This window comes from Xiphophorus couchianus, chromosome 22 (assembly GCF_001444195.1).
Source record: "Xiphophorus couchianus chromosome 22, X_couchianus-1.0, whole genome shotgun sequence".
NCBI classification, from domain to species: Eukaryota; Metazoa; Chordata; class Actinopteri; order Cyprinodontiformes; family Poeciliidae; genus Xiphophorus; species Xiphophorus couchianus.
Window position 1 is genome coordinate 25,875,350 of NC_040249.1, and position 17,342 is coordinate 25,892,691.

Below are 17,342 nucleotides of genomic sequence, written 5' to 3' on the forward strand. Positions count from 1 at the left end.
GCTCCGTTTCCTTCCTAGTCTGGCGTCGCTCCGTTTCCTTCCTAGTCTGGCTTCGCTCCGTTTCCTTTCCTAGTCTGGTGTCGCTCCGTTTCCTTCCTAGTCTGGCGTCGCTCCGTTTCCTTCCTACTCTGTCGCTCCGTTTCCTTCCTATTCTGGCGTCGCTCCCTTTCCTTCCTATTCTGGCGTCGCTCCTTTTCATTCCTACTCTGGCGTCGCTCCGTTTCCTTCCTACTCTGGCGTCGCTCCGTTTCATTCCTACTCTGGCGTCGCTCCGTTTCCTTCCTAGTCTGGCGTCGCTCCGTTTCCTTCCTACTCTGTCGCTCCGTTTCCTTCCTATTCTGGCGTCGCTCCGTTTCATTCCTAGTCTGGCGTCGCTCCGTTTCCTTCCTAGTCTGGCGTCGGTCCTTTTCCTTTCTAGTTTGATGTCGCTCCGTTTCCTTCCTACTCTGGCGTCGCTCCGTTTCATTCCTAGTCTGGCGTCGCTCCGTTTCCTTCCTATTCTGGCGTCGCTCCTTTTCATTCCTAGTCTGGCGTCGCTCCGTTTCCTTCCTACTCTGTCCCTCCGTTTCCTTTCTAGTCTGATGTCACTCCGTTTCCTTCCTAGTCTGGCGTCGCTCCGTTTCCTTCCTAGTCTGGCGTCGCTCCGTTTCCTTCCTAGTCTGATGTCGCTCCGTTTCCTTCCTAGTCTGGCGTCGCTCCGTTTCCTTCCTATTCTGGCGTCGCTCCGTTTCCTTCCTAGTCTGACGTCGCTCCGTTTCCTTCCTACTCTGGCGTCGCTCCGTTTCATTCCTAGTCTGGCGTCGCTCCGTTTCCTTCCTAGTCTGGCGTCGCTCCGTTTCCTTCCTACTCTGGTGTCGCTCCGTTTCCTTCCTACTGTGTCCCTCCGTTTCCTTTCTAGTCTGATGTCACTCCGTTTCCTTCCTAGTCTGGCGTCGCTCCGTTTCCTTCCTATTCTGGCGTCGCTCCCTTTCCTTCCTATTCTGGTGTCGCTCCCTTTCCTTCCTACTCTGGCGTCGCTCCTTTTCATTCCTACTCTGGCGTCGCTCCGTTTCCTTCCTACTCTGGCGTCGCTCCGTTTCATTCCTAGTCTGGCGTCGCTCCGTTTCCTTCCTACTCTGGTGTCGCTCCGTTTCCTTCCTATTCTGGTGTCGCTCCGTTTCCTTCCTACTCTGGTGTCGCTCCGTTTCCTTCCTACTCTGGCGTCGCTCCGTTTCCTTCCTAGTCTGGCGTCGCTCCGTTTCCTTCCTACTCTGGCGTCGCTCCGTTTCCTTCCTAGTCTGGCGTCGCTCCGTTTCCTTCCTAGTCTGGCGTCGCTCCGTTTCCTTCCTAGTCTGGCGTCGCTCCGTTTCCTTCCTATTCTGAAGTCGCTCCGTTTCCTTCCTACTCTGGTGTCGCTCCGTTTCCTTCCTACTCTGGCGTCGCTCCGTTTCCTTCCTAGTCTGGCGTCGCTCCGTTTCCTTCCTACTCTGGCGTCGCTCCGTTTCCTTCCTAGTCTGGCGTCGCTCCGTTTCCTTCCTAGTCTTGCGTCGCTCCGTTTCCTTCCTAGTCTGGCGTCGCTCCGTTTCCTTCCTATTCTGACGTCGCTCCGTTTCCTTCCTACTCTGGTGTCGCTCCGTTTCCTTCCTACTCTGGTGTCGCTCCGTTTCCTTCCTAGTCTGGCGTCGCTCCGTTTCCTTCCTACTCTGGTGTCGCTCCGTTTCCTTCCTACTCTGGTGTCGCTCCGTTTCCTTCCTAGTCTGGCGTCGCTCCGTTTCCTTCCTACTCTGGTGTCGCTCCGTTTCCTTCCTATTCTGACGTCGCTCCGTTTCCTTCCTAGTCTGGCGTCGCTCCGTTTCCTTCCTACTCTGGTGTCGCTCCGTTTCCTTCCTACTCTGACGTCGCTCCGTTTCCTTCCTAGTCTGGCGTCGCTCCGTTTCCTTCCTAGTCTGGCGTCGCTCCGTTTCCTTCCTATTCTGACGTCGCTCCGTTTCCTTCCTACTCTGGCGTCGCTCCGTTTCCTTCCTAATCTGGCGTCGCTCCGTTTCCTTCCTATTCTGATGTCGCTCCGTTTCCTTCCTACTCTGGTGTCGCTCCGTTTCCTTCCTAGTCTGGCGTCGCTCCGTTTCCTTCCTACTCTGGTGTCGCTCCGTTTCCTTCCTATTCTGACGTCGCTCCGTTTCCTTCCTAGTCTGGCGTCGCTCCGTTTCCTTCCTACTCTGGTGTCGCTCCGTTTCCTTCCTACTCTGACGTCGCTCCGTTTCCTTCCTAGTCTGGCGTCGCTCCGTTTCCTTCCTAGTCTGGTGTCGCTCCGTTTCCTTCCTACTCTGGTGTCGCTCCGTTTCCTTCCTAGTCTGGCGTCGCTCCGTTTCCTTCCTACTCTGGCGTCGCTCCGTTTCCTTCCTAGTCTGGTGTCGCTCCGTTTCCTTCCTACTCTGGCGTCGCTCCGTTTCCTTCCTAGTCTGGCGTCGCTCCGTTTCCTTCCTAGTCTGGCGTCGCTCCGTTTCCTTCCTATTCTGATGTCGCTCCGTTTCCTTCCTACTCTGGTGTCGGTCCGTTTCCTTTATTCTCATTTCTACTTCAGAAAGTTTCCAAAGTGTTTTCGGATATTTATTCCACAGCTTTCATGTCAGATTTCAACGTTTCAATTTCTATAAATATGAAGTCGACTGACTTCTTCAGAGCATCGATGCTAACGGTGTTACCTTTGACCACATTTTCTAACTTATCAGAGTGATCATTGATTATCTTAGCAATATTATCTTGCAACTGACAGCAGGGCCGGCCCAAGCCTCCATGGGGCCCTAAGCCAAATGTGGTTTTGAGGCCCTCTGGTTCTGATAACAATGTGGACCGGCTGCAATCAACAGTCTGATCATTAGATCATTCACACACCTGCTATAAACTTATTACATCTCTGGCAGTGGTTGACATTATAAACATGTATAATATAGGATACATTTATTGGCCAACTGATTTATCAACCAGTTGATTTCTGGGAGCCGATTTCCTTCATTTTGGGGCATCGTGATTGGCCGATACTTACATGTGAAGCTGATCTGATCTTCATCAGCAAAGGTTTAAAAATCATCTCTGTCCTCTTCTGCTCTGCAGTGAGACGTTTGACTGACAGACCGACCCACCAGGTCTGAACGTTTACAGCTAACAATATTCACCTCATTGTTACCAACTCAGTGACTTTCTTGCTACATTTAGCGACATTTAAAAATTCATATCAGCCAAAATCAGCAGGTCAGGCTTTTAAAGATCGGTAACCAGGGATCGGCCAGAAAACTGCAATCGGTGCAGCTCTACACATATTCATGACGTTCTTTGATTAAATTCATTTCTCTTAAGCGTTACTCCAACAGCTAAAATGTAATTTACACCAGGTGAGTCTTTCTCCCCTTAGAATATGGACCGGTACTGGTACTGGTACCGGTACCGGACTGATTCTGAGCCTTCAAATGATTTTAACAGAAGTTTCTCATAACTTAGAAGTTGATGTAAAAATAATGTTTTAGCCACTAAATGATTTTGCTCAGCAGCAAACAACATAGAGCAGCTCATCATGTAGCAGCTTGTAGCCTGACGGACAAACATTTAGCTAACAATGTCAAACATTGACAAGTTTTAATTATTCTTATTAAAGATGGTTTGAAGCCAAAATAGCTCAGAAATATCCAGAGCCACCATGAGAATCAACTCATTTAAAGTTTAAACTCTAGCATAAATGTTTACTGCTGAACTGGACCGGTCCAGGTTGCTATCAAGCTAATGTTCTGTTAGCAGCTTTACTAATCTTTTACATTACATTTCATTAGCAAGGCTCATTAAAACCTTTATCTTGGCTTTTTCTACTCTTCCTCTTTCTTTTCTCCCTCCCTGAAGGATCAGTCCTTTTCTGAGACATACTGTAGTTTTACTAACTTAACTTCTGACCGGAGCTTTGGACCTTTGGATGTTCTGCTCGGCAGCTCGGTACCGGCGAAGCGTGCGGTACCTACCGCGGCCATCAGGGGGCCCCAAGAGCAATTTATGTTTTTTCTTTTATCCATAAAATGATTTCTACGTTCATTATCAAATATATATTATTGTATAAACAAATAAATTCATAGTGAAATGGTGTGTTTTTTATATTATAATGACAGAAATTATTACAATAAATAAATAATCAGCTCCCTCCACTGAGGGGACCTAACATTTATTGTGTGTTTTGTCCTCCGTCTGTCTTTGGGTCACTTCCTGAATACTCACATTTCATGTGGCTGTTAATCTAAAGTATCTGAGAGCCGATCCTGTTTGATGTGATCTCCAGTTTGGATGGCATGTGATCATTCTGCAGTGAATCCAGTGAATCTTCAGTCTGCAGTGGTTTATGCGGGTTTGTCCGCCTGAAGTGGTTTTTAAATTCGGGTTGAACATTAACGGATTGACAACGAATGGATAAAGTTAACGAGAAACTCTCCAACAATAAATATGAATTAACTTTATTCTGGTTGTTTATTACTCTTCGGCTTGACGGAGTCATAACACCAAGAACACAAGAACCTTCTCGGGTAATTGAGTATTGAGAAACGGCCCTGTTGTACTGGACCTGTGGTGTCACCATGGTAACCGCTTCTGGGTCAGGCCGCTGCAATGGCTCTCAGCGGCCAGCAGGGGGAGCCGTCTGTCCCGCTGAGAAATGAACCAACTTCGCAAACAGGAAGCAGCTGCAGAAAGGGGAAATTCCACAATAAAAGCCCAGAGCATCCCAGGCTCCTCCTCTTCCCCAGGTGTACTTGGGTGAGAGGGGCAACAGCTGAGCCGCCTGTTGACAGGAAGCTCCGAGTCAGACGGAAGGCCCTGCTGCTGTGGCTGGGAGACCCCAGTGATCCTCTGATGACATCACAGTGACATCATCACATGGTTTATCAGCAGTGTCCTGCTGCTGGGCGTGGCCAGAGTGGCCGCTAAACAGGAAGTTTATCAGTAGCAGGGTGGAGCCGGGCCAGAACCTGAACCGGGCCTCCAGAACCTCCAGAGCTCATCATGGTTGGTGCTCATGAGGACCTTCAAGAGTTCTGGTTTCATTCTGATCATCCAGAACCGGGTCACACAGCATAACCATCTGGATACATTACAGGTCCAATTCATGTCCAGAACTCTGAAACAGAAACAGGTCCAGTTGATCTGCTGGCTGGTTTTATGTGGAAGCAAACCCAGATGGTTCTGTCTGACCCACAGCACCAGGAAGGGTTAGGAACCAACCAATCAGAAGTCTTATGGCCTTCCTCTCATCCAATCAGATTTGACATGCAGGATGCTAATTAGCTGCTCTTCATAATGACGTCACACACACAGTGATGATGTCAGCATTTTTTATTACTGCAGAAAATAAATGACATCAAGCAGTAAAAAGCACCAATCAGTGCTGCGTGACTCACTGAGCATGCTGGGAAACTGAGTTCCTCCCAGCAGCTCTGAGGTCAGCAGAGAAAACGATAAAAGATTCAAATTAAACCTAAAAGTAAAGTCCGCCCCCTGCACTGGCTACAAGCTCAAACATTCAGCGATTGGCTACAGTGACTGATGACATCACTGATCAATATCAAGTAAAGTGGCAAGTTTCAGCTCCGGTTCAGTCTGCTAATTGGACGAGGGCGGTGATGTCACAGGCAGAAGGCGGTCATGTGATCGATGGCGTTGTGCGCTCATCATCAGCGATAAAGTGACTTCCAGAAGAGAAAGAAGAAGAAGAAGAAATATCCTCTTCATTACCATGAGGTCACATCTGGAGGCAAACAGGAAGTGGCTGTTAGAGACGAGCCAATCAGGCGCTCCGATCAGCAGCAGATAACTCACCTGGACAGCAGAGCTGTGCAGCCAGTTTTCTTTGTCTCCGCCCATCTTCATGCAGGAGAAAAGCTCACAGACGGCAGGAAGAGCCAGACGCTCCTGGACAGGAAACAGGAAGTACAATTCACCAGGCTGGACGAAACTGGTTTCAAACCAGTCTAAACCAGTGTGAGCTGGTCTATCCTACCTGAGCCTGGCTCCTCTTCTTCAGCAGCCACTTGTCCTCCTCCTCGGCCGCGCCTCCTGCTGCTCCTCTGGAGGCCGATCCTGGCAGCACCCACAGGTCGGCCTGGAGGGGGCGCTGGAACGGGGAGCAGGTCTGGTTCTGGGAGGCGTGGCTCCTCCTCAGGTTCTCCTTACCCTCGGCTGCTCCTGGGTGGAGCCAGGCCTCCAGGATGGCCTGAACCTGCAGCAGAGAAGCGTTAACGCCTCCATCCACGGCCGACAGCAGCTCTCACCTGATTGGCTGATACCTTCTGCTCCTGCTGCCTGTGGAAGCCAGTGGGCGGGGCGTTCTTGACAGCAGGTGTGGCGATGGGCGGGGCGTTTTTGTCCACAGGTACGGCGTTCTTGTCCCGGCCCTCCTGCTGTAGCAGCCAGCGGCTCAGCGCCTCCTTCCCACAGTTCTCCTCGCAGACGCAGTCGCCGTAGGAGGAGCACGTCTCGTTGGCCCTGCAGGTCTGCCTCAGTGGCGCCACCTGCTGCAGCCAGAGCTTCAGGTTGGGGGCGGGGCCAGAGCCGGGGCTGGGCGGAGCCTTCAGGCACCGCAGCTGGCCCAGGTTCTCGATCTCCATAGTGCGGCCGGTCTGGCGGCAGGAGGAGCAGTCGGCGGCGCCGCGGCCGGCCAGCCAGTCGCCGGAGGCCCAGTCCTCCTGGAAGGGCCTCAGCACGCGCCGCCATTGCTCGCCGTCACTCTTTGCCATGGCAACGGTGGGCGGGGTCACCAGCCAGTCGCTCAGCTCCTCCTCGCTCAACTCCGACTCATCGATCTTCTCAATAGAGAAGGAGGAGCTGCAGCTGCTGCTGGCCCGCTCCCTGCCCCCTTGGTCCTGGTCCTGGTTCTGGTCATTCAGGAGCCATGCCTCCAGGTCCCTTAGCTGGCCCCAGGCCTTCAGAAAGTCCATGGAGGCCGGGATGGGACAAGAAGTCTGCCAAACAAGAACCAGACTGGGTCAGGCTCCGCCCAACAGAACCAACAGAAACCAAAGTACAGGTTTTTATAGACCAGGAGTCTGCTGATTGGTGGTCCACTAGAACCACCAGGTTCTGCTCACCTTGGTTTCCTTCTGCTTCAGCAGCCAATCCTGAGGGTTCTTACTGGCCTGGTAACCAATCAGAGAGCTACTGCTAGCTGGACGTTTCCCCAGCAGCCAATCACCCAGAGCCGCCGCCTCCAGCTGCTGCAAACAGAACCAGAACCAGTCAGACCAGAACCAGGACCAGAACCAGTCAGTTCTGACCCAAACTCACCTGCTGTCTGGCTCCAAGTGAGCAGCTCTGTACCTGGGTTCTCTGAGGGGCGGGGCTCCAAGAGGCCACGCCCTCCTCCGCCTGCGCACCAGAACAAGCCGGATCAGAACCAGAACTCGTCCACAGATCACATGACAGACCGTCGTGTTACCTGGGCGGCGATGCTGCCGAATGAGGTGATGGCCTGTCTCAGGGAGCGGGAGTCGGCATGGAAACGCATCTCAGGGGTTTCCTCAGGGGCCAGGCTCAGAGAGGTCAACCTGCACAGCCAGGAGGAGAAAACAAACGCACCTCCGTTCATCAGAGGCTCAGAGGACAATCAGGCGGCTGTGTGTGTGTGTGTGTGTGTGTGTGTGTGTGTGTGTGTGTTCCTACTTCTCCATGCAGCTGGTCAGCTGGTTGCTCAGGTCGTTGTTGTTGTTGGAGTTCTGCAGCTGATGGGTGATGACCTCAAACTGACCTCTGAGCTGCAGGACCAGAGCCACAGGGTAAGAACCAGGTCCAGTGTGTGTGTGTGTGTGTGTGTGTGTGTGGGTGTGTGTGTGTGTGTGTGTTACCCGGTGCAGCTGGTGCAGCTGGTGTTGCAGCGTCTCTGTCTTGAGGCTCTCCAGCAGCTCTATCTGTCCCAGCAGCCAGACCTCCCTGCAGCGCAGCGCCTCCTGCTGGCGGCTCATGCAGCTCTGCAGCTCCGACCGCACCTGGGTGGAGAGCAGGTGAAGCAGACGCAGGTGAAGCTCCAGCTGCCGATTGGCTGACCTCACTGTAACCGGGGCGACTGCTCTGCCAGGCGCTAGCAAAACCGTTACCGTGGAAACAGTAGCAGAGCGCCAGGAGAGAACTGAGAGCATAAAGAACCGGGTCGGTCCACAGAACAGAACCTGGCTCCTCCGATCAGAACCCAGAATCAGCCAGCAGAACCTCTGACAGGTCAGACGGGTCCAACAGCTGGAGCTGAGCTTCTGTGAGGAGACGGTTATAGTTAGGCTGACCCCGCCCCGACCCCGCCCTCTCTCCACTTTTAGCAGTTGACTCAGCCAGAGGATCATGGAGGTTCTGGTTCTGGTTGGACCACAAACCCGACCATACTGAGTCAGCGCTGAGGAAGATGAAGAAGAGTGAGTGTGGCTGGAGAACAGAACCAGAAGCAGGAGGTGACCCGGTCCAGAACCAATTGTGTTCCCTTCTCCAGCCACCAGCCAGCCAGGTGGTTCTAGTGCCGGAAGAAAAACAGCGAGTGACTGAGGGTCACTGAGCGTAAAACAAACCCTGTAAATTCTAGACACTAACAGGAACCATAGAATCGCACAAAAATCCGTGAGGGCCGGCGGCGTCCCAGGGCCAGATTCAGTGAAAGAGGTGGGGAGTCTGGGGCCAGAAGCCCATTAAAATGCTGTTTACATCGTTTTAAACTGTGTGACTGTTTAAAACGTCACACAGTGGGAATAAAAATAGCAACAGGTATGTTGTTCCATATAACACAGTAGGAGTGAAACAGGTAAACCTTTTATGGATGCAAACTCCACTAAAAACCCACCTGTTTAGGATTGTATTTGAAACATAATCAATTACAAATTTATTGATGGAACTTGACTTAATGTGGTGTTTTGATTATTGATTCTATATTGCTTTGTGTTTCTGTGTTTGATGTGATGTAAAGCACTTTGAAATGCCTTGCTACTGAAATGTGCTATACAAATAAAATTTGATTGATTGATTGATTCTTGCCGGTTCTCAGAACCGGTTCTGGCAGCTGATTGGACCAGAGCTGGGTGGGGGGCTGAAAGTTTTCTCATGATATTGAGATCAAAGTCATGATTAGAACCTTTATCAGGACCCTGCAGCAATGAGTCAGGTTCTGAGAGGTTCTGCTGGGCTCAGAACCAGGTCAGGTGGACACTGACCTCTCTGGCGTTGTCCCTCAGCTGCTGCTCGGCCTTCAGAACTGACCCGATGGCGTCCTCCAGCTGGTCCTGGGCCTCCTGGCACAGCTTCATGCTGCTCACTGCTGCCCCCGCTGGAGACATCCTGAACAGCAGCAGAGGACAGTCATGATGCGGCTCTGGTAAATATGACTGGCTTTGTTATATTACTATTAAACATGGTGAACTTTATTTCACATGGAAACACTGGATCAGGTCAGGCGGCTCAGTGAGCTGCAGGTTCCTGTCGGGTCTACAGAAAATCTCTTTATGTGCAACATGTTGGGTAAATCTACCTTTATTACTGTAAAAGGTAGGGGTTGAGCAACTTCGTATTTTTTAAGGTTGACTAGAATATGATAAAAGTCGAGTCAAAGTTGAGGTGACGTAATAGTGACGTAAGCGCAAAACGCTTCACAGGAAGTTGGAGGCTTTATCAGTTAATTCATGGCAAATATTGATAAAAACCTGCTTTCACTGAGTCTATTACGCAGAATTAGAAGAACCAGAAACGGATCATTCTTCCTGAGCGGCGGAGAAAAGTCCGACAAGTTGCACAATGTCGGGTCTGACTTTTTCTTTCAAACACTGGCTGATGCTGATGATCTCTGGATAGCTGCACATTTAGAAGTTAAATTATCTCACTGACCACAGCAGAACATCACAACCCAACTAATGATGACCGGATCCCGTTTGGTTACAGTTGAATCCAGCAGGACGCTCTGCTGATCAGCAGCGCCTCTCGGAACCGACATGCAGGCGGTGGCAGAGATCGCCTCCATCAGGCCCTCAGAGTGAAGCTTGGACTTGGTGTCCAGATGTTGGGCAGTATTTTTATAAGAGCGTAAAGCTGCCAGGTTAGAAGCTTCAATAGCAGAGAGACGCTGATCAGCTGGAAGGATAAAAAAGCCCGGCATCATGACGCCTTGTCCCACATTACTCCTGTAGTCTTTTATTACATTTTTTCGACACTAGTTTATTTGACAGCAATTCCACAGGAAGGGGACAGAGAGGAGAGAAGCCTGGACCCAGCGAACCGAGGACAGGAGTCAGACTCCAGATACCCGGTCTACAGTCTCTATATGCGGGGCGCCGCCGCGCAATACCTTTATTCCGGTAGCTTTTGGTGGAAATTTTCAGTTTCTCTTTGGTAAATTATTTACATTTTTATACAGTTGGAGCTTTCTGACAAACTCATTAGTTCACTTTCTTTCATTTTCTTGGAAAACTCAGTTTCGTCACTGATTGCGACTCGTTGACTGGACCAGTAAAACGTCATCGCAGAGTAAAGAATCGACTAGTTGGTGCAGCCCCTAGTAAAAGGTGTATTTATCACAGTAGTCACTGTCGTTACCTGGAACTGGTTCCTGATTGGAAGGTCAGCCTGTCGTCATGGTTACCAGTCAGCCATGATGATACCAGTTTTATAACATTTCTGTTTCTGTGTTTTATTGTTATTAAATTGTGTAATGTTGATAAAGACCTCTGGGGCCGTCCAAAAGGACCGATCCGGACCAGAACAGAACCAGAACCGGACCTGAAAGCACCAAGACCTGAATCTAACCTCTCTCTGAGATGCTGTCTTCCACCCTGGCCTGGTTCTGATCTGCTCTCCCACCTGGCCGGGTTTGGGTCATGCTGTGGTTGTGGGAGGAAGCGGGTCAGCGCTGTGGCCCGGTTCTGGAACAAAGCCCCCCCTCTGACTCAGCTGTTTGTGAGCATGGCTCCATTATGCTGCGGGTCACAACGGGTCAGAACCACAACCCAAAGGGGATTACATCAGTCATCCCACTGAACCACCAGAACCACGTCTGGACTGGACCCTGTGGTACCAGAGTGGGCGGGGCCTATCAGCAGCCAGCCTGGATCAGCTGGAGGCTGTTTCTGATAAACACTCTGCAGCTGGCTGACCTCTGACCCCAGGGCTGCTCTTTTGCTATGGAGACCAGGGTTTAAATGGGGTAGGTGGTCTGGTTTCAGCCAATCAGAGGCAGGACACTGAAGGAGGTCACAGAGGTTCTGCTGACCGATAGAATCAGAAAAACGGGTTCAGAACCGATCACTGATCAATAACCAATGCTGCTGCAGCTGCCACCTCACCTGACCTCTGACCTCTCTGAGGAACTTCAACCTGGAACCAAGAATCACAGATGTGTCAGCAGGAAGAAAAGCTGAACCGGCAGAACTCCTGGTTCTGGAGGAAACGTCAAGATACCAGAGAGAGAGAACACACACACACACACACACACACACACACACCTGAGGACACCAGGCAGCTTCAGAACAGAACAGGAACTTCCTTTACTTTGGGGAAGATCAGCCCGTCAGCAGTGGGTCAAAGGTCAGCAGCAGCCTGAATATTCAGGTAAACATAAAAACAACAACAAGATGGCCCATCACCTGACTGAGTCATCTTGTTCCTCTGGGTCCAAAACACCTTCAGCCCTCATTAGCCTCCAGAACCACACAGAACCATTTGGAACAGTACCAGCTGGTCTCTAGATCCACCAGAAACTAGCAGACGTGACCAAACTTAACATGTTCGCACTGATCCTGGTTCTGAACTGTTCTTCATGGTAACAATCTGAAGCTCGAAATTGAAAACGGAAGGAAGAAAACAACCGTTCGGCCAAACTGTTCTAAATCCATCCGGTTCGGCCTGAATTCTTCCTCCGACCGGAACCGGGTCACTCTGCTTTCACCGCAGATCTTTAATCTGAGCAGAAATGTTCTGGAAACAACCAGGATTAAACTCTTACCTATTTTTCCTTCTCAGACAAAAACAGCTCCGCTTCGCACGGAACGCTTCTGTTCTCGCGATATCCTGCGCTAAACGCTCTCACACACCGAGAGCTCAAAGGAACGCCATTACTGTCTGTACAGCAGCACGTAGGCACCACAAACAGTGAGAGGGAGGGCGGAACCAGCTGGGAACAGCCACACAGAAAACAGGTGAGCAAACCAGCAGGTTGCGCTGCGGTCGAGGAGCAGCCAATGAGCGGCGGCGGGAAGTAGTATCACCCGGTGAGCTGTAGGCTGGGGGACGCGCTGTAACTCTGGAACAGCCGGTGTTCAGGCAGTGAACAGCAGCGGGGGGAGGACTCAAAGCTCCTAGAACAGCCGGAGATTGACGGCTCGTGACAGACCGAGAGTTCCCTGGAAGAAGGCGGTGAAAGCAGGTCAGTGAGAGGCCGGAACATTAAGTGGTTCCCTCTACTGACCGCCATGTTGTCTCCTGCCCTCTGTCACACCAAGATAAAACCTGCTAGCCTGTCATGAACAACCACCCTGATGACATACTGTGTTCATGTTGATGTTAACAGCTCTTAGTAGCCTGGAGAAGCTCATCTGCCAGCATTTGGCTACTGTCTACACTACAATCAGTGCCGAATATTCAATTAAACTTTATTCACATTAAATATGATTAAAATGCGACAGACCGGAGGGGAAAACCCTGATTAGTGAACCTGTTAAAAGAAAAACTGCATATTTTCAAAGCAGATCTTGTTCAGGCCGGGCCACGTGTCTCCACCGCGAAACTAACATAAACACTGAGCTGAAGTTCCGCCCGAAAAGCTCTAATCAGTTAGAAAACATTTATGAAACACCATAAACTCCCACGGTTTCGTGACGCGGCTAGCAGCTGCCCTCCGGGGCTAAACATAGCCGCTCTGGAGATTCACTCACCGCGTGGCTTTGCTCTGCAGTCTGGACTTGGAGGTCATAAATGATCCGAACCGGTTCGGTGTCACTGCAGCCCAAAAGACGGTCGGTGAACGCCGAGCGCCTCTACAGAACCCCGGCTGCTGACCCAAAGTCACTGCGTCACGGAAAGACAGCAACCAAATGTCGCGATAACTGGACTGAAACTCTCGTTAGTGGGAGACGGAGTGAAGCTGCCCCCTGCTGGTACAAAAGGAGAACCAGAACTATCACTTTCTGTAAGCTTCACTCTGGACTTTCTGTTCCTCCAGTCCTTGATTTTCATCTGAAACCAGAACTCTGGTCCACTGAGCCTCAGTCCAGTTCTGGTTCTGATCTGATTCTGACTGTGGAGATGATGATGACGATAAGATGGATTCTTTATTAAATCAAAAAAGCCCTGACCAGCTCTGACCATCGTCTTCATCAGAATGTCTTGAGAACATAGAGAGTCTTCAGATTCGCTGTAACACAGACTGCTACAGCAGATCCTTCATTTCCCTTTGGGATCAATAACGTATTTTTAAATGTAATTTTCTGGTTTTGATTCTAATTTATTTAACTAAAGACAACAAACTGTTATTTCAAACATGTCAGAAGGAAGACGGAAATATTTTATTGTAAATTAGGACTTTTTGAAACTGTTGAGACAGAAAAATGTTTTTAAATTGTACAGCAGATCAATCAAACTTTATTATTCACTAAAACACAAGAAATAGAACTGCAGCAAATAGACAAAAGATTTAACGTTTGAATCTCTCGCAGGCGGAAACTCCTCAGACTGAACTCAGCACAGAATCACTGAAGAACCAGAACCGGACCAGAACCAGGAGTCAGCGGTTCACTGAGTGTGTGGTGGAGGAACCAGCAAGCCTTGGGAACCTCTGGAGGAGAACATGGAGAACTAAAGTATCTGACCTGCAGATCTATTTGCTACAGATCTGCAGGAACAGAGTCGCTCAGTGCAGCCGGTCCTCTTGTGACGCGCTTATCAAAATATTCACTAAGATCCAAAACGTTTGTTACTAAAGAACAAAAAAAGTCAACAAGGTGTGTTCAAATTAATGACCCAACAACAATAATAGTCTAGTAATTATTGTTTCAACAAGGTGTTGTGCCACTCTGAGCGTTTCGGCTCTGCTAAATCAAAAACGGACTCAAAGACCGACCCTGACCATCAGAGCAGGAGTTTAAATCGGCTCACCGGCCTCCGCTGTGATTAATAACCACTAAATAAACATCCAGCCTGAAAACCTGATGTCGTAACGGACCGAACGTTGTGTTTTCAACCCAATCTCTGCTCGGCTTGCGGTTGCCACGGCAACAAAGAGAGCAAAAAGGTCGTCGTGGTTTAGAGCGGATCACCTGTTCAGGTGGTTCCGTTTGCCTGTGGCCGTTCAGCCGCGTTCAGAGTTTCTGAACGTTCAATAAACCACAAACTTGGACTAATGACCTGGTTCCTTTGTGAGTTTACGGCACAACAAACATCAAACCGGACAAATTTATTTCATTTAGTATTTAACAAACAAATGGCTCCTACCGCAATAATTATATGAAATTAATATCATTAATATTAATTGTTGGATATTAAAAACCAGCTTGCTGCTCTCTGGCGTTGAGCTCAGAGTCTGAGAGGATTTTCCTCCATCAAACATCAGATTCATTTTCGCCTCTTATTTAGTGGAAATATTGATGTTGGTGAGACTTTGTCCAAAATGACAACCTTTCTAGCTCCGCTGCTGAAAATGAGGAGCAACATTCACAAATGAGATTGAAATCAAATCCAGTTCAACATCTGAGCTGATTCCTCTGGATCCTGTTGGAGGAAAAATATCTAAACTTCACAAGATGTGCTTTAACCTAACGGAGCTCTGTGGTTCCTGCTGGCAGTCTGAACTTTCTCATATTGAGGTCAAAGTTCAGATCTGCCATAACTGACTGACAGCTGCTGCTGCCTCAGGTTTGTAACCAGTTTCTCCAGACATCCAACCTTATTATTGTTGTAGGTTCTGTTTTTTCCTGTATCTCTTTTAACTGCTTACATCAGTGGAGCCCAAAGTGGCCCCTGAGGGCCGGCATCCTGCAGGTTCTAGTCTCTCCCTGGTTTAACTCACCTGCATCCAATGATGGATCATTAGAGGCCTAAGAAGAACTTTGACCTGCTGAAAAGGTTTTTGGTACCAGCGAGAAAATAAAACACGCAGGATGCCGGGCCTCAGGGACCCAGTTTGGGCTTACATGCACACGCTGCAGCTTACATAACCATGTTTATGTGCGTCTGCCGACAGTCACACCTAAACAGACTGAAGCTGATTAACTGGCCTTTAGGGAGGGAACAGACTGCAGAGAAAAATAAAAGCTAAACTCTACAGTCTTTGCCTCACCTGGTTCCATCCATCAGGTGAGCTCAGAGGCCCTTCGCTGGACGGTGAATGTAACTGGTTCTGATCCGTTTGTATGCCTGGTAACATTAGATCATCTTACGGCAATAAAGCTTGTTTTTATAACCAAATCTCATCATTTCTCAAGGTAATTTTCTCTGCCTGTCTGCATATATTGTCCACTTCATGTTGCAGGATATGGAGAGCCATTTCAACCAAAATTAAATAAATAAATAGGGAAACTACATAAATGAGTAACTGGTATCTTTATTCCCATTTCTATTTATTCATTTATTTATTCCTGGATTTATTTCTGCCTGTCCGGTCCATGTATTTTCAGGCAGTTTGTGTTTTCGTTTGAAATTAAAAAACAAAAACTCATTTTTCGTTTATCAAACCCAAATTGGAAACTGGATAGCGGCTCGGCTCGATATCCGATTTCCCATTTAGTGCACAAAACGAAAATGGAAAAACGTATAACAAGCACTGAATTTCGATTTTCATGATTTCATTTTTGACAAGCGGTCTGACCCGGAAGTTCTCTCTGCCCCGCACGTTGTGTAGAGACCCGTTTTTGTAAGCTCCTCCAAAGCGGCATGCAATTAATTTGATCATGATACCTTCACACAAAAAGCCTTGTGCTCTGACTTTATTGTGAATATGAAGCTAATGGCTTCTAAATGCAGCTTCTGATTCAGTAAATGGCTAAAGGGTGGACATTAGAGATAATAAATGCAGCAACAGGTTTTTGAATCAGTATCTATAAATATTATGTAACCTGGAAGAACAAAAAGCACAGTTCTCTTACAAAATGACAAGAAATCTATGATAGTCAAAATTCCCAATTCCTCCTAAATATAAAGAATTACATTTTAAAATAATAAATAACATTTATCCTTCAAATGAGTTCTTAAGAGAGAGATTTAAGTTTAATGTTGAGAATTGTGGTTTCTGTAAAACTCAGTTGGAAACAACTAAACATTTGTTTTATCAATGTAAAGAAATATTAAACTTATGGGATCAACTTCAAAACTTTCTGTCTTCTAGAACAATAAATGTGGATTTTATTTCCTTACAAAACATTAAATTCGGTTTATCTATCAAAGAAAAAATATTTTAATTTTTAGTCAATGTTCTAATGATTATAACCAAATATTATATCCATAAATGTCGCTATGCAAAATGCTGCCTCTCAATCTCTGCTGTAAAAAATGATCTTTCCTTTTTTAAAGATGTCTGAGAAAGATGCAGAATTTAAACGCAATTAAAATGTTTGAGTTAATGGAAGAATTTCAGTTAGTAGTCCCCTCTGATTAATTTTATCAGATATTTTATTATTATTATTTTATTTATTTATTATTTTAATACTTTGTTTTAGCCTTGCATCTAATTGTTTTTGTCAACAGCAGGAGTTGTGATATTAGTTTGTTTTTGTAATGTCTGTTATTGACGTGTTGTTTGAGATTGTTATTCTTCTATATTCCATTTTTAAAAATGGCTACAGGGCTAGTTCACCCAATTGTTCACAACCTTCAATCTGCTCTGGTTTCAAAAAACGCTCAAACCGCGACTAGAACATTCTGCCAGGCCAATCATTCAAACCCTATAGTTTTTTTTTTTTAAGTTTTTCCTTTATGAATAGTATTTGCATACAAATTATAAATCGTTATCCCCCCTCTCATGGGCCCACCACCTGTGAGAGGGGCCAAAGGTGATCGGGTGCAGGGTGTGATGGGTGGCGGCCCTGGCGGTCTGACCCTCGGCTGCAGAAGCTCGTGGGACGTGGAATGTCACCTCACTGGTGGGGAAGGAGCCGGAACTAGTGTGAGGTTGACAGTCGGTCTCACCTCGACACACAGCTCTGGTTCTGGAACCAGCCTCCTTAGGAGGGGCTGGACATACTGCCACTCTGGAGTTGCCCACGGTGAGAGGCGTCGGGCAGGAGTGGGCATACTTGTTGCCCCCCATCTGGGCGCCTGTACGTTGGAGTTTACCCCGGTGAAAGAGAGGGTAGCCTCCCTCCGCCTACGGGTCGGGACGGGTTCTGACTGTC

General features: G+C 48.4%; 1 protein-coding gene across 5 annotated transcripts; it reads right to left on the reverse strand.

The window, feature by feature from the left end:
- Nucleotides 1-5,322: 5,322 nt before the first annotated feature.
- On the reverse strand, nucleotides 5,323-13,060 carry ncoa4 (nuclear receptor coactivator 4). 5 transcript variants are annotated; one of them, XM_028006306.1, is made up of 11 exons: nucleotides 12,894-13,060; nucleotides 9,189-9,312; nucleotides 7,845-7,985; nucleotides 7,663-7,754; nucleotides 7,439-7,547; nucleotides 7,321-7,368; nucleotides 7,092-7,214; nucleotides 6,291-6,965; nucleotides 6,005-6,223; nucleotides 5,824-5,916; nucleotides 5,323-5,752 (listed from the first exon to the last, which is right to left on the reverse strand). In XM_028006306.1, exons 1-11 carry the CDS (start codon nucleotides 12,929-12,931, stop codon nucleotides 5,747-5,749), a joined length of 1,668 nt encoding a protein of 555 aa, XP_027862107.1. In that variant the 5' UTR covers nucleotides 12,932-13,060; the 3' UTR covers nucleotides 5,323-5,746. The 5 variants fall into 5 exon arrangements, with proteins under 5 accessions (XP_027862107.1, XP_027862106.1, XP_027862105.1 ...); XM_028006305.1 differs by having other exon boundaries at nucleotides 7,092-7,217; XM_028006304.1 differs by having other exon boundaries at nucleotides 7,288-7,368.
- Between the last annotated feature and the right edge of the window lie 4,282 nt (nucleotides 13,061-17,342).

Bases quoted from the DNA above. Each gene is read 5' to 3' on its own strand.
- ncoa4 (XM_028006303.1), bottom strand. From the start codon at position 12,931: ATGACCTCCAAGTCCAGACTGCAGAGCAAAGCCACGCG. The intron at 7,369-7,438 runs GTAACACGACGG...TCTGGTGCGCAG, and splicing joins TCGGCAGCATCGCCGCCCAG to GCGGAGGAGGGCGTGGCCTC. The intron at 6,224-6,290 runs GTATCAGCCAAT...TCTCTGCTGCAG, and splicing joins ACAGGCAGCAGGAGCAGAAG to GTTCAGGCCATCCTGGAGGC.